The 21,638-nt window shown below is 44.9% G+C and overlaps 1 protein-coding gene and 1 long non-coding RNA gene across 2 annotated transcripts; one reads left to right on the top strand and one right to left on the bottom strand.

Annotated features, from left to right (window-relative positions):
• Positions 1-5,584: 5,584 nt before the first annotated feature.
• LOC134730827 (uncharacterized) lies at positions 5,585-6,280 on the bottom strand. Its single transcript, XR_010112808.1, has 2 exons — positions 6,148-6,280; positions 5,585-5,883 (listed from the first exon to the last, which is right to left on the bottom strand). It is a non-coding gene; the product is annotated as an uncharacterized LOC134730827 (long non-coding RNA).
• A 44-nt stretch (positions 6,281-6,324) lies between these two features.
• On the top strand, positions 6,325-21,019 carry ZC3HAV1L (zinc finger CCCH-type containing, antiviral 1 like). The gene is made up of 4 exons (XM_008965974.5): positions 6,325-6,883; positions 7,858-7,993; positions 13,569-13,827; positions 15,699-21,019. The coding sequence occupies exons 1-4, from the start codon at positions 6,519-6,521 to the stop codon at positions 15,833-15,835; spliced, it is 897 nt and encodes a 298-aa protein (XP_008964222.1). The 5' UTR covers positions 6,325-6,518; the 3' UTR covers positions 15,836-21,019.
• Positions 21,020-21,638: the final 619 nt, after the last annotated feature.

The following is a 21,638-nucleotide window of genomic DNA, read 5'->3' as shown; positions in this document are numbered from 1 at the left end:
CCAGCATTTGGTAGAAATGAAGCTATGGCCATGTGCAGTGGCTCACGCCTGTAATCCCAGCACTTTGGGAGGCTGAGGCGGGTGGATCACGAGGTCAAGAGATCGAGACCATCCTGGCCAACATGGTGAAACCCCGTCTCTACTAAAAAGACAAAAATTAGCTGGGCGTGGTGGTACACACCTGTAGTCCCAGGTACTTGGGAGGCTGAGGCAGGAGAATTGCTTGAACCCGGTAGGTGGAGGCTGCAGTGAGTCAAGACCACGCCACTGCACTCCAGCCTGGGTGACAGAGCAAGACTCTGTCTCAAAAAGAAAAAAAAAAAAGAAAAAAGAAATGAAGCTAAATAACAACCACTTTCCACTCATACCCTCATACCTTAGCTACTGTAAAGAGAACTGCCATGAAACGCAATACTTAGTTGAGTGCTAAGCATGTGTGTCCGGGGCCATGGGGCCATGTTCTGAGACATGTCTTGGAAAGAGTTCAGGGGATAACAGGCAGGTTTCATTTAGAAGGTTAAGACCAGAGCGGATGAATTTATAACAGTGATATCAGTGCATGTCCCCAGAGTGACTTGCTCCAAAGCTCGTGCTACAGATGTGTGCCTGAGTGACCATAAGCTTGAGAATGAGCTTCAGAATCAGAGTGGCAGGAGACATCAGAACGTTCCAGGAAGTGCTTAAGTCTTAAAAGCTCCAATCCTAAAATACCACCCCCAACCTCAACCTCCTGTTTCCTCTTTTTCATTCCCTTGTGAACCTGCCCGGCATCTAATGTCACCCTCTTCTTCCTGAAAAATCCACATGCTTCAATAAACAGTCTGCTCTGGGATCTTTCCGTTTTACCCCTCTATGCACTTCCCCATGAATGGTCTTCTTTATTCCCAGATCCAAGTGTCACACACTCTGACTCCAGGATCTATACCTCTGCTGAGGAGTCAGATAACCTGTGCAGTGTCACGGCTACTGAGTAAGAGAACCAAGATTCTAAACCCGAAAGTTCAGCTGCAGAGTCTGCAGGTTAAGTGTGTATCTATAGGAACAGTCTCTACCTCTTCCCTCTCACCTCCCCACCCTTCCCCCATTAACTCCTGCATTTACTCTTGGAGTCTTCTCCACACTCTGCCTCATAGTCTTCCTCTCCACTCAGAATCCTCCCTTTTCCTTCAGTGTTCACTGTGGTCAACCCATGCAACACCCCTAGCCTTAGAAGTCATTAACACCTGTCTTCACTGTCCTCAGTATTCGGGGTACCAATATCCATCACCCCACTGGCATCAGTCAGAATTACTCTAGAACTGCTTTTTTTTTTTTTGAGATGGAGTCTCGCTCTGCCGCCCAGGCTGGAGAGCAATGGTGTGATCTCAGCTCACTGCAACCTCTGCCTCCAGGGTTCAAGCGATTCTCCTGCCTCAGCCACCCAAGTAGCTGAGATTACAGGTGCCTGCCACCATGCTCGGCTAATTTTTAGTAGAGATTGGGTTTCGACATGTTTGCCAGGCTGGTCTTGAATTCCTGACCTCAACTGATCCTCCTGCCTCAGCCTCCCAAAGTGCTGGGATTACAGGCACCTAGAACTGCTGTTTCTGAAATCCCAAACCTCTATATTCTACCTCTGACCCCAGCCTGCTTTTTAGCTCTCTGGCCCTCCTACATTTCGTACGTCGTCTTTCTCTGCTCACATATAGCCCCTTGCTGTCTTCACTCCTCCCTTACCTAGTCTCCAGCCCATTGTTCAGCCCCTGACCACTCTTTCTTTTCTTTTCTTTTTTTTTGAAACGGCACCTCACTCTGTCTCCTAGGCTGGAGTGCAGTGGTGTGATCTCAGCTCACTGCAGCCTCCGCTTCCCAGGTTCAAGTGATTCTCCCACCTGAGCCTCCTGAGTAGCTGAGATTACAGGTACCCACTGCCATCCTGGCCAATTTTTAGTAGAGATGGGGTTTCAATATGTTGGCCAGGCTGGTCTCGAACTCCTGACCTCAGGTGATCCTCCTGCCTCGGCCTTCCAAAGTGCTAGGATTACAGGCATGTGCCACCACACCTGGCTAATTTTTGTAATTTTGGGTAGAGACAGGGTTTCACCACTTTGCTAAGGCTGGTTTTGAATCCCCGACCTCAGGTGATCCACCTGCCTCAGCCTCCCAAAGTGGTGGGATTACAGGCATGAGCCACTGCACCCAGCCCCCTGATCACTCTTTCAATTCATACCTTCAATCATCTAGAACCTTTGACCTTAAGTCTCATCCACTGGCAAAACCTAAAAGTGAATCAATCAAATTCTGTTCTTAACACCTTGAGAGCTTTTAGGAGAATTGCAGCACTGTTTGGATCAATGCCACTACGAATTTGTGGACTTGGTAAGGCCCTGCCCATGCCCACTGGTCCTACCTGTCAGCCTTCTCCCCTCTCCACAAGTCAGCTTTGTCAAGCCTTTATGGTCTCCTGAAGTGACTCTCCACCACCCATTCTTGGTTTTGCCTTAAACTTAAAAAAACAAAACAAAACAAAGCCTACAAACTTGTCTTTAGATGCTCTAATCCTTGTCTCCTTTCCTGTTGTGTGAATGGAAGAAGCATCTCCCCTCCTGTCGGAGGTTAGTTCCTCTGACGTCTCCCAGTCTCTCTCACTGCCTATGGACATCCCCCGCTGATTACAATTCCCCTTTCCTTTATATTCTTTCTTTTTTTTCTTCTCTCTCTCCTTCCTTTTCTTTCCTTTCCCTTCCTTCCTACCTTTTTCTGTCGCCCAGGCTGGAGTGCAGTAGCATGATCTTGGCTCACTGCAGCCTCTGACCTCTTAGACTCAAGCAATCCTCCCACCTCAGCCTCCTGAGTAGCTGAGACTACAGGCACATGCCACCATGCCTAGCTAATTTTTGCATTTTTAGTAGAGACAGGGTTCTACCATGTTGCCCAGGCTGATCTCAAACTCCTGGACTCAAGTGATTCTCCTGCCTCAGCCTCCCAAAATGCTGGGACTGCAGGCATGAGTCACTGCACCTGGCCTCCTTTATTTTCAACTTTCCATTCTTACTAGCTCTTTCTTTTCTCTTTGTTTTGTTTTTGAGACGGAGTTTTGCTCTGTTCTCCAGGCTGGAGTACAGTGGCACGATCTTGGCTCACTGCAAGCTCCGCCTCCTGGGTTCACTCCATTCTCCTGCCTCAGCCTCCTGAGTAGCTGGGACTACAGGCGCCCGCCACCACGCCTGGCTAATTTTTTGTACTTTTAGTAGAGATAGGGTTTCACCATGTTAGCCAGGATGGTCTCGAACTCCTGACCTCGTGATCTGCCTGCCTCGGCCTCCCAAAGTGCTGGGATTACAGGCGTGAGCCACCGCGCCCGGTCTTACTGGCTCTTTCTACTCAGCATGTAACTATGCTTGTCTCTCCTATAATAAAATACCTTTCTCAGTCTTGTGTCTTCCTCTTATTATCATTACCTTACTTACTTTTAGAAGTAAAGTCCTCGGTTTTTCCATTCTTCTTTTTTTAACCTACAGAAATCTACCTTTTCTCATTATTCCTCTGAAATAAACCTGCCTAGGTTATCACTGTCTACAAGCTTTCCCTTGTAGGAAAGCTCCTCCCTGTAGTATCTCACCATGCTGATCACTTTCTCCTTGAAACTCTGTCCTCTGCGTGTCCATGAATGACTCTCATTTTTCTCTAACCTCTCCTTATCAGTTTATATGTTAGGCTATGTTCTCTCAGGAGCAATCTGACAAGGATTGAATGCACACAGTTTACTTGGGAGGTGATCCTAAGAAACACTGGCAGGGGAATGGGGAGGTAGGGCAAGGAAAGGAAGGAAGACTGTATGGGGAGTGCTAATGAGCAGGTGTGGCTGTGGGCAACTGGGGTTCAGTTCCATTGAGGAAACATTGGGAGACCATGGAATGTACACCTCCAAGTGGTTCCACACGAGGAATGAGTTGGGCTGTTTGATCCATTGTTGGGGAGGAAAAACTTTTCCTGCACTCTCTTATGTTCAGTTCTGAGGGGCTGCAAATTTAACTGACAAGAGAAAAAACATATATGCATATGGCACTGCACAAAAGAAGTGATGATGATTTATTTACCTAACTTAATAGGGGAGAGGGGGGGCAAAAAGGCTCCTATGGGAAGAACAAAGGGGTTTCTAGGGAACAAACAGGAGATAAGGAAGTTTGTGTTCATAGGGAAGTTGTTTATGCAGGTGCACGTGGTTTTCTATTTCATGTCCATAAACCCCTGGAGAGGGGATGAATGGCAACCTCACTCCCAGAAGATTCTGCTTTTACTGAAATAAAGGAAGCTTCAAGAAGGCTTCTTTTTGCCTCTATTGAATCTTACACGTCTTTAGTTTAAAATAATCCTCATGCCAATTTTAGGGTTGAGAGTGCATCCTCAAACCACCAATTCCCCAACATCCCTGGATGAAGGCTCTTCCTGGAGGTGTTGGCTCCTTGGTAATTCCAGCCTGCCTTTCCTGCTGGCTGCTTCCTCCTTCTGTTGGAAAAAGCTTAGGCAGAGAGTTCAGGAACAAATGCTGAGTGCCAAGGGGACGTAGGCTACTGCCTATTTTTCTCTTCCCCTACTTGCTTATTTAATGTGGGTATTCGCCAAGCTTCTTTCCCCCCGCCCCCCGCTTTTTCACACTCTTCATTTTTGCCAGGTGATCTTATCAACTCTCAACTCTCAGTTACCTAATGCTCTGATGTCACGCAAATCTACATCCCTTCCCTTCTCATGTCCCTCAAGGTCTAGACCTGTACACAGAATACACCTGCCTGTTGAGCGTCTTACCTTGGGTTGTCCACTGCAAACTCCAACATAAATAACACTGGGGTTATAGTCCCTCAAATCCTGTTTATTTTCTGTTATTCCCCACCTCGTCTTGCTTTTCTAGAAATCCATTCTTCTCATTGGGGCCAGGGGTCTTTCTAAAACACCTATCCTACAATATGGCCAGGTACTATTTTAGGTGGTAGGGATACAGCAATGAACAAAACAAGGTTCCTGCTTTCATGAGCCTGAATTCTATAGCTAAATATATAAATACACAATAAAGAAGAAAAATATCAGTGGTAAGTTCCATGCAGACTGGGGAGCTACTTTAGATTTGAGAGGTCAGGAAAGGTTTTGCTGAAGAGAAGACATTAGGCTCAGAGCTGAATGACACACCTTGAGTGGCACTCAGGAGACATCCACACTTCCCAGATGAAAATCCTTTAGTGACTTCCCAAAGTTCTTGGGATATAAGTCCGAATTTCACAGCATGGCAGAGAAGGTCTTCTGGCATCTGGCCAGTTGTCTTCCTCTCTAGCTTCTTTACATTACATGACATTAATGCATTTAATCCTCACGAGCACCTTGTAAAATAGCAGCTAGGCTGGCTGAGTTCTCTGATGGTCTGATTCATCTTTGTACTGTCACTGCGTTAGTAGTTGGCTCAACAAACGTTCATGAAACAAGCAAGGTGTTGGACAAAAAGCATGGATGCTTAAGGCAGGTCTAGACTGGTGCTGCTCAACAAAAATAAGGTAATCCACATTTGCAATGTAAAATTTCCTCATAGCTACATTAGGAAAGTAGAAGCAACACATGAAGTTGTCATAACATTTTATTTATCCAAATATATCCAAAATATTATGTTTAACATGTGATTCATATAAAGTTAATGAGATATTTTACATTCTTTTTCTCATTCTCAGTCCTCAAAATCTAGTGTGTGTATTTCACACTTATATCACATCTCAATTCGGACTAGCCACTTTCCAATAAAGCTCAGCAGGCCCCGCGGGGTGGCTCACGCCTGTAATTCCAGTGCTCTGGGAGGCTGAGGCCAGGTGGATCGCTTGAGGAGTTCGAGACCAGCCTGGGCAACATGAGGAGCCCCCGTTTCTACAAAGCAAAACAAAAACCAAAAAAATTAGTGATGCGAACCTTCGGTCTCAGCTACTCAGGAGGCTGAGGTGGGAGGATCGCTTGAGCCCAGGAGTTCCAGGCTGCAGAGAACTACGCCAGCGCCACTGCACTCCAGCCTGGGCGATAACGTGAGGCCTTGTCTCCAAAAATAAAAATACAACAACAACAAAAAATCCCAGAAGTGCTCAGCAGCCACATGTGGCTAGTGGCCACCTCCCGCGAAGCAGCCCGGCCACTCACCTCCTACCACCTTTTACCTATTTCGCCTTCTCCGCAGGCCTCCCTAGCACTACCAGTTGTCTTGTTGGCGAGTCCTTTGTGACTCCCACTATACAAGCCCCTCAAGGCCAGGCCTCGCCCTGAACGGTGCCTGGGCGGAGCAGACGCTCCATCAACGCTGTCCCCGCCTGAGTCCGCGTCCAGGGGATCCGCAGGCGCCGTACCCCGCTTCCACGCGCCGGGGCCGCCCCTCGCCCGGCGTCCCGCAGGCCCACCCCTCGCCAGGCCCAGGCCCATCCCCGGGATGTTCGCTGGAAATCGTGGACGTGACTGGGAGGAGCCTGCCCGCCCCGGCTCGCTGCGCCGCGCGCACAGGGCCCGCGCCAGCGACCATGGCGGAGCCCACAGTGTGCTCCTTCCTCACCAAGGTGCTGTGCGCCCACGGCGGCCGCATGTTCCTGAAGGACCTGCGCGGCCACGTGGAGCTGTCGGAGGCCAGGCTCCGGGACGTGCTGCAGCGCGCCGGGCCCGAGCGTTTCCTGCTGCAGGAGGTGGAGACGCAGGAGGGCCTCGGGGACGCGGAGGCCGAGGCGGCGGCCGGCGCGGTGGGCGGTGGCGGCACCTCCGCCTGGAGGGTGGTGGCCGTGTCCTCTGTGCGCCTCTGCGCCCGCTACCAGCGCGGCGAGTGCCAGGCCTGCGACCAGCTGCACTTCTGCCGCCGGCACATGCTGGGCAAGTGCCCCAACCGGGACTGCTGGTGAGAAGGCGGCGGCGGGCGGGGACTGTGGGCGCTGGCCGCGGGCCTGGCCGTCCTGCTGGAAGCGGGAGCGACGGGAAGGGGGGCTTCGTCCTGCCCCGGGCCGGGGACGCGGGGCTGGACGACCCCCTCCCGCAGGCCTTTCCTGGGCGTCCTCCCCCGCGCTTCCAGCAGCTGGGCGGAAAGGCGCGAAGGTCCTCTCCATGGAGACGTCTCAACCGCCCAGGCCAGAAAAGTTGCTGCCCCCGCCCGCCCCCCCGGATCCTGCGCGACGCGGCCGGGTTAAATCCGGACTGGGACTTCGGAGTTCACTTATTCTGGTGATATTTGGCGGGAGGTGGGGGGCGTGGGGCGTCTGAGGATCCCATGAGATCCCTGGACCCTTTAGCCGGAAATCGCTGCTCCCCCATATCCACACACTTGTGCAGAAGCGGGTCTGCGCCCTCTCGGTTTAACAGCGCTGAGCCAGTCTCACCCCAGGAAACAGGGCTGGATGGCTTGGGTGAGGCCCTGTGGTTCCTGACTGCCAGAGCTGGGGTTCGGGGCTGCCTCCTGACCCCAGGCTGTGCTTCACAGCCCCGAATTTTCCTTGGTTGTCTCTAGCCACACACCCCGCCAAAGCGGTGCTGGGGATAGGGGCGCTTTCTTTTTAACGTTGGTGGACTGTGGCAGCTGTTGCCGGGGAGAAGGCCAGGTGCAGTCGCCTACGGAACAGATGTGCATCCTCAGGCGAGGCGGGCGACCCTTGGCTTCAAAGCATCCCTACTGAAAATTCAAATGACCCTGGGAGAGGAGTTCCTTCAACCCAATTTTCTTATTTTCCATCAGTGCTTATTGGGCCATACTATCCCCGGTTTCATGAAAATTACTCAACTTCACATGTATTAAATACATTGAAAGCTGCTCAAGGCAAGGAATTGGACAAACTGGTCCTTCTTCACCTGGGCATCTGACCGAGGGCTTTGTTCTTTTAGGTCTACCTGTACCCTTTCCCATGATATCCACACACCTGTCAACATGCAGGTCCTGAAAAGCCATGGACTTTTTGGTCTCAATGAAAACCAGCTTCGGATCCTGCTTTTGCAGAATGACCCCTGTCTTTTACCAGAGGTGAGTCACCAAGGAGTCACCCTCATGTCACATTTGCTACAAGTACTTTCCCCATTTATTTTTCTTTTGGCTTTACATACTAATTTTAATTGCTTCGAAGCAACATGATTCAGTTTCAAATGCTTTAAAGGTACCCTTTATAATTGCTATCATGGCAAAATAGTACGTTTGTTGCAGTTTAGCCATACACAAAGAAGTTTTAAAAACAAAATAGTACAAATCCCAAGAGAAAATTGGAACATCAATTAAGACCACCAATTAAAAGCAAGATTTTCTAATCTAGCACAGTGATGCTATCATAGACACCTCCACTTGGCCAGAAGAGGGATGGGAAGAAGGTGAGATGTTGAGAAAACAGAGGATAGTTCATAATTGTGGCCTGATTTTCACTCTAATGCATTTCAGCGTCTAGAAAGGAAGATAGCCACAAGACTAGAGGTAGGAGCTGGAGCCTTTGGTGCAGGTGGCAGAGGCTGCTCTCAAGGCAGCAGAATCTGTACCCAGAAGGCAGTCCTGGAGTTGATCTCAGGAACAAGTAGGTTTCTTCCTGACATGCATAACCTGTTTCATTTCTTCGAGCACTGAAGCCAAGTCTGGTATGTCACGGTTGTGAGCCAGAGGCATTCCAACCAACCATGTTGCCCAAAGTAGATGCAAGCAGTAGCTGAAGCAGGTTATTGGCAGGAAGGGAGAGGAGGGTGGCTGCACCTATGAGGCTGGGTCCAGTCCTTCCTGTCTCAGAGAGAAGGCGTGGTGCCGCTGCTATTTGCCTTTTAATTTTATAGTACTTTTTGATTTATAGAAGTTTAGTGTTTTTATTTTGTCAAATCTATCAAATGTTTTTTTGGTATGCCCTTTTTTAGGGTGTATCTTGGGCCCAGCCTCACCTTGTCATATTAGACTACTTCAGTGTTTTGTGAGCAGCTGATGGGTTGGCTGCACTTACAACAGGAGCCTCCACTGTGCCTCCACTTGTCCCCATCACCTGGGACTGGAAGTAGGTGACATGTGGCACAAAACGTGATCATGTGGGCAGCAGGGACTGTGGAAAAACACAGTGCATGAGGCAAGAATGGTGCCTCACATCTCTTGTATGAAATGCCTGATGATTGCTTTTACCACTCTCTCAATAAAAAAGACAATAGACAGGTAAAGTTTCATGCTGGTGCATTGATGGACACATTTCTAGAAAAATACAGCTTGTCAAAATGGATTCAAGAAGAAACGGAAAGCCAAAATAGTGTCATAAAAATTTTTAAAATAAAAGCATTAAACAAACCTCAAAGCATTAGTTAGAAGGCTTGCACAAGAAAACATCAGACTTATATAGTTGTTTTTTTTTTTTTGAGACAGGGTCTTACTCTCTCACACAGGCTGGAAGTACCTCGGCTCACTGTAGCCTCTGCCTCCTGAGTTCAAGTGATTCTCCCACCTCAGTCTCCTGAATAGTTGGGACTACAGGCACGTGCCACCATGCCCAGCTAATTTTTGTACTTTTTGGTAGAGATAGCATTTCGCCATGTTGGCCAGGCTGGTCTTATATGCCTGACCTCAAGTGATCCCTCTGCCTCAGCCACCTAAAGTGCTGGGATTACAGGCGTGAGCCACTGCGCCTGGCCAGGCTTATATAGTTTCATAGTTGAATTCTATCAAATTTTTGTCTTTATTGAAGTGTAGTTGACAAATAAAAATTTACAGTGTACAATGTGGTGTTTTAATATATTTACATTGTGAATTGATTGCAATGATTAAGCTAATTAGCATACCATTACTTTACATGGCTATTATTTTTTGGGTGTGGTAAGGACAGCAATTTTCAGGTATACAGTATGTTATTTTTTTAAATTTTATTTTATTTTTTATTTATTTTATTTTATTTTTATTTTATTTTATTTATTTCTTTTTTTTTGAGATGGAGTCTCACTCTATCACCCAGGCTGGAGTGCAGCGGTGAGGTCTCGGCTCACTGCAAGCTCTGCCTCCTGGGTTCATGCCATTCTTCTGCCTCAGCCTCCCAACAGGCGCCCACCATGATGCCCAGCTAATTTTTTGTATTTTGTTTAGTAGAGATGGGGTTTCACCTTGTTAGCCAGGATGGTCTCGATCTCCTGACCTCGTGATCCACCCGCCTCATCCTCCCAGAGTGCTGGGATTATAGGTGTGAGCCACTGTGCCTGGCCATTATGTTATTATTAACTACAGTCACCTTGCCGTACAGTGGATTTCCAGAAATTCATCCTGTTTAATTGAAACTTTGTTCCCTTCGACCTACATATCCCTATTCTCCTTAATTTTAACAAATCTATAAGGAACAGGCTGTTCTAATATTTGGAGTAGGTGTAGGATCTATTTTCCATGATCTCCAATTCTTGAACCACTATCATACTAATTAAAGTAGTTTATCTTTCATTTTTAAAGTTTATTTACTCTTTTAGAGACATGGTCTCGCTGTGTCACCCAGGCTGGAGTGCAGAGACAGGGTTTTGCCATGTTGCCCAGGCTGGTCATAGCTCACTGCAACCTCGATCTCCTGGGCTCAAGCAATCCTCGCACTTCAGCCTCTCGAGTAGCTGGGACTGCAGGTGTACACCACCGCACCCAGCTACTTTTTTTTGTTTTGTTTTTTTGAGACGGAATCTTGCTCTATCGCCCAGGCTGGAGTGCAGTGGCGTGATCTCAGCTCACTGCAATCTCCACCTCCCTGGTTCAAGCGATTCTCCTGCCTCAGCCTCCCAAGTAGCTGGGATTGCAGGCGCTTGCCACCATACCCAGCTAGTTTTTTGTATTTTGAGTAGAGATGGGGTTTGTCATTTTGGCCAGGCTGGCCTTGAACTCCTGACCTCAAGTGATCCGCCCACCTTGGCCTCCCAAAGTGCTGGGATAACAGGCGTGAGCCATAGCGCCTGGCCCCCAGATACTTTTTTTTGTTTTTGTTTGTTTGTTTTGTAGACAGAGTCTTGCTCTGTCGCCCAGACTGGAGTGCAGTGGCATGATCTTAGCTCATTGCAACCTCTGCCTCCCAGGTTCAAGCAATTCTCGTGCCTCAGCCTCCCTAGTAGCTGGGACTGCAAGCAAGTGCCACCATGCCTAGCTAATTCGTTGTGTTTTTAGTAGAGACAGGGTTTCACCATGTTGCCCAGGCTGATCTCAAACTCCTGAGCTCAGGCAATCCGCCTGCCTTGGCCTCCCACAGTGTTAGCATTACAGGCATGAGCCACTGTGCCCAGTCCACTTTTTAAATTTTTTTGTAGAGACAGAGTCTTGCTGTGTTGCCTAGGCTGGTCTTGAACTCCTTGGCTCAAGCAATTTGCCATCCTTGGTCTCCCAAAGTGCTAGGAGTACAGCCATGAGCCACTGTGCCTGCCTAATTTTGTTTGTTTGTTTAATCAGTTCATGTCTCCTTTTCCAGATAAGCTTTAGAATCACTTAAATTCCTAAAACTATTTTAAAGGAATTCTTTGAGAAGGGTAGAAATTGCATTAAAGTTACGAATTTATTTTAGAAAATTGGCATCAATTATAAATAGGATGCTATTTCATTTTAAACCAGGTCATCTGTGTCTTGTAGGATTTCCCATATTTTAGATTTGACTGATTACATTCCTGTAGTACTATTGAACATGTTCCTGTATCCCTCAAATTTTGATCAGATTTAGGATTTATTTCACTTTATTTAATTAATTTATTATTTATTTATTTATTATTATTTTTTGAGATGGAGACTCACTCTGTCGTCCAGCCTGGAGTGCAGTGGCGCGATCTCGGCTCACTGCAACCTCTGCCACCCAGGTTAAGCAATTCTGCCTCAGCCTCCCAAGCAGCTGGGATTACAGGTGCCACCATGACTGGCTAATTTTTGTATTTTTGGTAGAGACGGGGTTTCACCATATTGGCCAGGCTGGTCTTGAACTCCTGACCTTTTGATCCACCCGCCTTGGCCTCCCAAAGTGCTAGGATTACAGGTGTGAGCCACCACACCAGGCCTTATTTATTTTTGAAATGGAGTCTCGCTCTGTCGCCCAGGCTGGAGTGCAGTGGCGCAATCTCAGCTCACTGCAACCTCCGCCTCTATTTTATTTTATTTTTAAGACGGAGTCTCGCTGTGTTGCCCAGGCTGGAGTGCAGTGGCACAATCTTGGCTCACTGCAACCTCCACCTCCCTGGTTCATGTAATTCTTCTGCCTCAGCCTCCCCAGTAGCTGGAATTACAGGCGTGTGCCATCATGCCTGGCTAACTTTTGTATTTTTAATAGAGTCAGGGTTTCACTGTGTTGGCCAGGCTGTTATGAACTCCTGACCTCAGGTGATCCTTCTGCCTTGGCCTCCCAAAGTGCTGGGATTACAGGTGTGAGCCACCGCGCCCAGCCAGGATTTATTTTATAGCAAGAATTTTTTTACGTGTGCAGCATTGTTAGGGTGATTCACCATCCCATTTGCCTGGGACTGAGGGGTTGCCGGGGATGTCAGACTTTCATAGTAAAACCTGGACAGTTCTATTTCTGTTGCATCACATCAGGAGGCATATAATGTCATCTTTGTGTGAGCGGCCAAGACTGATGCGTGGTTTCAGGGTCAATAGCCTGATCCCATCATTATAAAGTTCCCTATCAATGTGGTCTTGGTGTGTCTGGGATAGACCCAGTTTATATTAGTAGTCCCAGTGTGATTATTAATAGTGCTCCCTTGCAGCCTAAAAATGCCCTCGTCTGGATCATAAATTAGATCTTTGTGCCACCCGTTGAAACTGGTTTCCCTGGAAGCAGAGCCTGAGATAGAGACCCAGGTACGTGGGATTTTTTTGAGGGCGGGCTTTTCAGGAAAACCCAGTGTGGGAGAGAGGGAAGCAGGGTCTAAGGAAGGAAAAGCTACAAGCACGTAAGGTCTGGCCTTGACTTCATTCATTGGGAGCTGTAGAACAAAGATCACATTGAGTCTAGCTTTGAGGCACTCTAGCATTTTTTTAGCTTTATCTAAGTCATTCATTGGCTACAGGCTTTGGGGACAGAGGGCGGTTCAGCTGAGAGTGTAAAGTAAGAGGGGGCAGCTGTGAGTCACAAGCAGCCAGTGCCCACAGCAGCTGGAGTATGGTTAGCACCACTACACTGTCATCAGGCTTTCACCCAAAGATTTTAACAGCCACTGGTGATCAGAAGATGTCATTTAGTCTTCAGTTTAGCTAGAGGAGCTATAGTCTTTTGGCTTAAAAGATAGAGTGAAAACTAATATTGGCCGGGTGTGGTGGCTCACACCTGTAATCCCAGCACTTTTGAGAGGCTGAGGTGGGCAGATCAGCTGAGGTGAGGAGTTGGAGACCAGCCTGGCCAACATGGTGAAACCCCGTCTCTTCTAAAAATACAAAAATTAGCTGGCTGTGGTGGTGAACGCCTGTATTCTCAGCTACTCGGGAGGCTGAGGCAGGAGAATTGCTTGAACCCGGGGGAGATGGAGGTTGCAGTGAGCCAAGATGGTGCCACCGTACTCCAGCCTGGGTGACAGAGCGAGACTCCATCTCCCCGCTGCCAAAAAAAAAAGAAAAGAAAACGAATATTTCAGGTGTTGCCTCATTTCTGTACCAGGTCTGTTTGCTCTACAACAAAGGGGAAGCCCTCTATGGCTACTGCAACCTCAAGGATAAATGCAACAAGTTTCATGTGTGCAAATCCTTTGTGAAAGGAGAATGCAAACTTCAGACCTGCAAACGGTCCCATCAGCTTATCCATGCTGCATCTTTGAAGCTGCTACAGGACCAAGGACTGAATATTCCAAGTGTTGTTAATTTTCAGATAATCTCCACCTACAAGCATATGAAGCTGCACAAGATGCTTGAAAATACAGGTAGGAATATCCCAGAAGGACAGAGAAGTATCAGCGATATGGTTTTGGGATGCTTCACTGTAAAGAAGTAAGAACAGTGACATGAAAGTGAGTCTGGGGGCAAAGCAGTTCCTATGTTAATTTCATCTTTGTTCTTGGGAAAGTTTAGAACAGCCAACATTTTATTGTATAGAACGGTGATCCTAACCAAAGGAGAGAAGGGATGGAGTTTATCTTTAGCACTGTCACTGCCAGCTACTAGAATCTACCCAAGTGATTGAACAGTAGCTTGTTGGTAAATTGGATGTCAGGAAGTAGGTAGAACAGGTTTTTTTTTTTTTTTTTTTTTTTGAGACAGAGTCTCGGTCTGTCGCCCAGGCTAGAGTGCAGTGGCGCGATCGGGGCTCACTGCATCCTCTGCCTCCTGGGTTCAAGCAATTCTCCTGCCTCAGCCTCCCGAGTAGCTGAGACTACAGGCATGTGCCACCATGCCCTGCTAATTTTTGTATTCTTAGTCAAGGTGGGGTTTCACCATGTTGGCCAAGATGGTCTCAATCTCTTGACCTCATGATCCGCCTGCCTTGGCCTCCCAAAGTGCTGGGATTACAGGCATGAGCCACACGCCCGGCCCGGTAGAACAGTTTTAATGGCATAGTTAGGAAAAAGAGGAAGGAGATGGGCCAGTGAGTGGAAAAGTAAGATTAATGTAGGGATGGCTTTCTTGTCATAAATATAATTTTTGGCTTTGTTAGTTTTTAAGTAATTTTAACAACATTACAGAACAATTTGGAAAATAGCAACTGGAAATGAAAATTGTATATGATTTTGCTCACTCTAATCTACTATACTTGTTACAATTTTATTATAGGCCCTTCAGTTCTGTTATATACAAACACGAATCCAGTTGTGCTCAAAGTATATGTTAATTTAATATCTTAAATTTCTACTTTATACAACATCATATTTTCCCATATTGCTAGGAATATTGCATATTCCCATTATAAATATATTCCCATAGTCTTTCAGTAATTTTTATTGTTGTTTTTGAAGACAAGATCTTGCTCTGTTGCCTAGGCTGGAGTACAACGGCACAGTCATGACTCACTGCAGCCTCGAACTCCTGGGCTCAAGTGATCTTTCTGCTCAGCCTCCCTGGTAGCTGGGACTACAGGCACATGCCACCATGTCCAGCTATTTTTTAAAATTTTTCTTTTGTAGGGACAAGGTTTTGCTATGTTGACCAGGCTGGTTTTGAACTCCTGGGCTCAAGCAGTCCTCCAGCCCTGGCCTCCCAAAGTGTTGGGATGACTGGCGTGAGCCACTGCACCTGGCCTTTAGTAGTTTTTTAGTCTACAAAGTGTGGTTTGGTGTTCTTTTAATTCTAATGCATTCAGTTACTTATTCTGTTACATTTGCTGGTACCTAGAAATCAGTGGGTGGTAGACTTAGGAGAATTGCTGTTGGGAAAGGTAAATCACCAAAGGCGGAGTTGCTAAGCTTTCACCATCGAGTTTTCATGTGTTGGGATGTTAGTGTCAGACGTAGTGAGTGCAGACAGGGAGGGCTCTGCATATACCAGTGTCAGGGGCTGTTTAGGGAACTGTGAATGGTGGCAGGTACCTTCTACCCTATGCTGTGTCTAGGGCCTGTCATTGTCTTCATCTGGTTTTGTTTGGTGAGTCTCTCCTGTGACATAGTGACTTTCCGCTTGCTCTCTCTCTCTCTATTTTTTATACATGCACACATACAATTTTTTAAAATCCAGAAGACATGAACTCTCCAAATCCATGTGTTGGGAGTCTTGTCTGATGGCTGGTTAGCTGGGCTGTTGCTCCCAACGTAAAATGAAACTTGGGGTATCATAGGAAAACTTATCCCTTTCCTCTTTGTAGATAATTCATCACCTTTGACTGAGCATTCACAAGGCCTTGAGAAGCAAGGAGTGCACGCAGCTGGAGCTGCAGAAGCTGGTCCTTTGGCTTCTGTCCCTGCTCAGTCGGCCAAGAAGCCCTTCCCAGGTAAACCTTAAAGGGGGTCAGTGAACTAAGAAGAAGCTTGTCCAGCTTGGAAGATCTGAAAACAAGCCTTCTGTTTAGCTTTAATTTGTAACCATTCATTCATTTAATGATAGATTTGTAATGGTCATAATAATATCTACCTCACAGTGTCTTGTGAGAAGTAAAGAAGATGGAAAAGGAGAAAATGTCCTTTTGGAAGAATACATTTGGGCATGGGTGGTTGGGGATGGGGTGGGACATTGAACAGGCAAAGAGAGGCTAAAATTGAGTGCAGATGGGGCTAGTCCAGGGCAAGTGCTGAAGATGGCAGCTGCTATCTGCAGCTCCTAGGTGCTTTCCTCAGGCTGGGTAGATGGAGCTCTGCTGACTTCTGTGCTCCACCATTGTTTTTCTATCAATTTATATTGTGGCAATCCTAGAGTACTTTGCACTCATTTTTTTTTTCACCTAATATTGTCTCATAAGCATCTTTCTATATTTGTTCACATCGTACATAATCATGTTTTTGCACAGATACATTAATATATCATAGTTTGTTTAACTACTTGCCTTTTTCTAACAATTTTTTTTTTGAGATGGTCTTGCTCTGTTGCCCAGGCTGGAGTGCAGTGACGTGATCTCGGCTCACTGCAGCCTTGACCTCCTGGGCTCAAGTGATCATCCCACCTCAGCCTCCTGAGTAGCTGGGACTACAGGTATGCACCACAACCAGCTAATTTTTTGTATTTTTTTTTTATAGAGAGGGTATTTTGCCATGTTGCCCAGGCTAGTCTTGAACTCCTGGGCTCAAGCGATCTGCCTGCTTCAGCCTCCCAGAGTGCTAGGATTACAGGCATGAGCCACTGCACCCAGCCTCTAACAAATTTTGAATGTAACTCCTGTCTTAAAATCTGCATAATATTGAATTTTTCCAGCTATTTTTTACTTTTGCTTAGCTTATAGATGCTAAAGGATACTGTCATTTGCATTTTTAAAAATATATGTATGAGTGAGTAGTTTTCTGGTGTCTGCTTTCTGATTGTTCTTATTTTTTCATTTTACATTTGGCCTTTTATTAATGGGGCCCTCATCTATGCTGATGTGGGACAGCCTTTAACGAGGCCTCAAATTTTCATGAAAGGACCTCAGCAATACTGTGCTTGGATGATATTCAATTTTTGTAGATCCATCCTCAGCCAATAGTACAGAGTATATAACCTTTGGGTTCTCTCCAGAGACTTCTACCTCACTCTGTCTACTCTTTTTTTTTTTTTTGGAGACGGAGTTTCACTCTCGTTGACCAGGCCGGAGTGCAATGGCGCGATCTCAGCTCACCATAACCTCCGCCTCCTGGGTTCAAGTGATTCTCCTGCCTCAGCCTCCCAAGTAGCTGAGATTACAGGCATGAGCCACCGCGCCCAGTTAATTATGTATTTTTAGTAGAGACGGGGTTTCACCATGTTGCCCAGGCTGGTCTCGAACTCCTGACCTCAGGTGATCTGCCTGCCTCGGCCTCCCAAACTGCTGGGATTACAGATGTGAGACTCTGTCTGCTCTTCATCTCTTGCTGAGCTTTTACCAAAGCCTAGTCACAATAGTTTGAAGGATGAGCAGTATATCCACTCCTTTAAATTGTATCCATTCTTCCTGTGGCTCAGGATGGACCATCAGAAGTCTGTATACCTCACCCACTTCATGTTCTCTTTCCCCTTTCTCCCTTCTCCCTTCCTCCCTGCTCTCCACCTACCCAGCTGTGTTCATTGAGTTATATTTCAATATTTTGTGGTTTATTTTCATCAAGGGGTACCACAAGAAGCAGCTTTATGCAATTAATTTTTTTGTTCTGTTTATTGTAGTCATCCTCAAATGTCACTGTGTAAAGTGTTGTTGTTTTTTTTAAATTCAACTGTCCTGCAGTAACATAACATTTGAGAAACAGAGACAATGTAATAAGTTCATAAAGCTAAATTAATGTAGAGAAATTTTTATCATGAAATGCTATATTTTCAATTGAGGGAAAAAGCAAAAATGTCCTTTTTAAAGTGAGAAATGGCTGTGTTTTCTCCTAATGGATAATAAGAGTCATGCCACTTGTGTTGAGCTTTTTACTTTCATTGTCAACGATATTTCTGAAAGCCCTTATGCTCTGCATATTTTGTTTCTTTTTTTCTAGTCCAGATTTCTCCTGGTGATAATTAAAAAAAATTTTTACATTTAATTATTACTATTATTTACACTTACCATTTTACTATGTGTATTTTTGTAGTAAGCTATCTTAAATCCTTAATGGAAACAGTGTAGGGTATAAATGCATTTCCTTTACATTGAGAGACTTGCTGGACCTTTACTTGTTTATGTTCTGTTTTTATATCTTATCATTATGCTTTTATATGTGATGTTATTGGTCCTCTGTCATCTTTGTTGCAGTATTTTATTCAATTCTATAATAGTCTACTTTAATCTTAGTTTTGTTGGTATTCATTCTGTAAAATATTTTATATAACCATGCCTATCTTTCTCTGATTTTCACTCATGATTAAGCTGTTAGAAAGTTATCGCATTATAGTTGGAAAAGAGTTTTCTTTGGTAATTTATCCGGGTTTTTGATGTCAAGTCGCATGTCTATAGACTCTACAAATTCAACGTATTCTAAATTGAATTATGAATTTTCCTTTAGTCTTGTTCCTGCTTTTATTTCCTTATTTTTGAATGTCACCACTATCTACCTAATGACATAGACAAAAAGCTGTAAATTGTCCTATACTTTTTTTTTCTCCTTGTTCCCTTGTCAAATTGGTTACCCAGTGTTGGAGAGTTTCTTCCCCTCAAAAACCTTTCAAATATTTATCCTTCTCTGCCCCTTTCTTTCCACCCTGTACATACTGCCTTGTTTCAAACCCTCATCACCTTCCTGCATATATCCTACAGATGCATAAACTCCGTGGTTTTCAACTCATCTGTTATGGGAGTTTTTGGTAAAAGGTGCCCTGTTCCCACTGCAGTGATGGTAGCCCTGTTTTAATCTTTAATAGAATAAGCTTTTGTGGATTTCACTGGTCTCCTTACCACTCTTCACTTCTCCTGCCTTCCATCTGGCTGCCTGACATTTTGAAAGCAAACCTAATCATACGGCTTTTTTCCTGCTGAAACCTTCCTTGGTCCTCATCATGTAGGGTGGTATTTGTAAACTCAGACGCCTGCAGGGACTAGAAAGGTGAGTTAAATGGATGAAGTGAACTGGATGCAAGAGAAGTGGGAGAAGGGAGAAGTGCTGTGGCAAACTGTCCCATCTAAAAGGGACGCCTGCCTCTTGTATCCACGTGGGAATGTGGGCCCACTTTGTCATAGTGCCCAGGTTTTTAAAAAGAAGCCAGAAATTCAGATTGTTATGAGAAATGTTCTGATTGAATATTGACTTTAGTCGAGTTTTTAAAATGCAGACCAACATTGTATGTACTTGACTTACTTGGAATTTCTGGAAAGTGCTATTTTGTCTTGTGATTCTCTGTAAGTGATATTCCCTGGTTTTTTGTTTTTTTTTTTTTCTTTTTTCCTTTGAGATGGAGTCTCTGTCGCCCAGGCTGGAGTGCAGTGGCATGATCTCAGCTCACTGCAACCTCCGTCTCCCAGGTTCAAGTGATTCTCCTGCCTCAGCCTCCCGAGTAGCTGGGATTATAGGCATGTACCACCATGCCTGGCTAATTTTTGTATTTTTAGTAGAGATGGGGTTTCACCATGTTGGCCAGGCTGGTCTTGAACTCCTCACCTCAAGTGATCCACCCACCTCACCCTCCCAAAGTGCTTGTATTATAGGCGTGAGCCACTGCACTCAGCCTGATGTTCCCTCTTTTATAAGTGCCATTCCTTCTTCCTACCTCACAACCTAGCAAAATTGGATTCTTCAAAATGCCAGGTTGGCCTTTCTTGACTCCAAAAGAGGTGACTCTTGTAGCATTCTTACAGGCCTAACATAGCACTTACTTTATGTTGCAATGCTGTGTGTTTTTACTCGCTAGCTCTGAGCAAAACATTATTTATTCTTGGTAATTGTAACACTTGGTAGTGAAGACATATTTTTTGCCATATAATGGATTATACTTTGTATTTGAATCCATGTGAATCAGTAGCATATTGGTCTTCATTATGGTTTTTCCTCCTTCTCCGACGTTTTTTTGAGACAGGGTCTCACTCTGTTGCCCAGGCTGGAGTGCAGGGCACAATTACAGCTCCCTGCAGCCTTGATTTCTCAGGCTCAAGCCATCCTCTTGCCTCAGCTTCCCTAGTAGCTGGGACTATAGGTGCATGCCACCATACTCAGCTAATTTTTTTAGGTTTTTAGTAGAGACAAGGTCCCACTATGTTGCCCAGGCTGGTCTTGAACTCCTAAGCTCAAGCAGTCCTCCCGCCTTGGCCTCTGAATGTGCTGGGATTACAGGCATGAGCCACTATGCCTAACCATATTTTTTCCAATATTAAAAAATCTTTTTTCCCCCTAAGGAATGTGTTATATAAGGTCAACATGTTTTTAGTGCTTCAATTTGACTTGTCTACATCTAAAGTTAACTCTTTAAGGCTTACATTTATGATAATAATTCTTTCCATGGAGGGATTTAGTCTCCATTATTGTCATGTTTCTTGATTTTTTTCATTATACTTGGTTCTTCTTTTTGTCTAGGTTTTATATATACCTTAATTAATTCTTTCTTGGCTGTTTTATATCTATGTTGCTGTCAGCATGGGAATCTCTATTATTAGAAAGCTATTAACTTTTAAAATATGTATCTTTTGGTGATTTTCTTTGTTCTAACAGTTTTAGATGGCCTGTTTGCTTTTTCTAAATATAAAATCATAGGTATTTCTATTTTGTTTTTGTGTTTCATAAAATTGTAATAAGTTTTTTTGATATTTTTTCATTACATATGAAGTTAATTGTTGGTTTTAAACAAATGTTCTTTGTTAGGATAACAGAAATAACATCTTCTATTCTTGTTTGTTGGAAGCTAAAAGCTTGATAAAAGGAATTGGTATCTTTTGATACAATCAAATTTTTATCACTTAAATTGCCTAATATGATTACAATAAGGGTTTTTGTAATATTAAAACATCCTTAAATTCCTGAGATAAAACTCTACCTGGTTATAGTATATGTTCTTTTAATGTATTCTTTCCTATTTGCTGTACATCTATACATTCATAAATAAAATTCATTTATATTTTATGTGTGTATGTAGTAATTTCCTTTTTATTTTTACTGGCATATGGTCAAACTATAAATCTTTTTCTAAATACTGTCTGGAGCTTTTGTAAATTGGTTTGTAATGCCATTTTTATTTTAAAAATAATGTATTATTGTATTTTTCAATTACCCTGTTATTATTTAGGAATATTTTCCCAAAATTATTTTTTGAAAATATAATATATCATTGTGGAGATTTTGGAGAGTACAGGAATGTATGAAGGAGGTCGTATTAATCATCTCATAATACCACTGTATAATCGCTCTTAATACTGTATTTTTTTCTTTCTTTCTTTCTTTTTTTCTTGAGACAGGGTTTCTCTGTGTCACCCAGGCTGGAGTGCAGTGGTGCAATCCCAGCTCGCTGCAGCCTCTGCCTCCTGGGCTCAAGTGATCATCTCACTTCAGCCTCCTGAGTAGCTGGGACTGCATGCATGGGCCATTGCGCCCAGCTAATTTTTTTTTTTTTTTTTTTTTTTTTGTGGAGACAGGGTTTTGTCATGTTGCCCAGGCTGGTCTTAAATTCCTGGACTCAAGCAATCCACCTGCCTCCGAGGTGGAGTCCTGGCTTCCCAAAGTGCTGGGGCTGCAGGTGTGAG

This window comes from Pan paniscus, chromosome 6 (genome assembly GCF_029289425.2).
Source record: "Pan paniscus chromosome 6, NHGRI_mPanPan1-v2.0_pri, whole genome shotgun sequence".
Classification (NCBI taxonomy): domain Eukaryota; kingdom Metazoa; phylum Chordata; class Mammalia; order Primates; family Hominidae; genus Pan; species Pan paniscus.
Note: the sequence above shows the minus strand (reverse complement) of the source record. Positions and strands in the feature narration are given on the sequence as shown.

Bases quoted from the DNA above. Each gene is read 5' to 3' on its own strand.
- ZC3HAV1L (XM_008965974.5), top strand. From the start codon at position 6,519: ATGGCGGAGCCCACAGTGTGCTCCTTCCTCACCAAGGTGCTGTGCGCC. The intron at 6,884-7,857 runs GTGAGAAGGCGG...TTGTTCTTTTAG, and splicing joins TGCCCCAACCGGGACTGCTG to GTCTACCTGTACCCTTTCCC. The intron at 13,828-15,698 runs GTAGGAATATCC...TCCTCTTTGTAG, and splicing joins CAAGATGCTTGAAAATACAG to ATAATTCATCACCTTTGACT.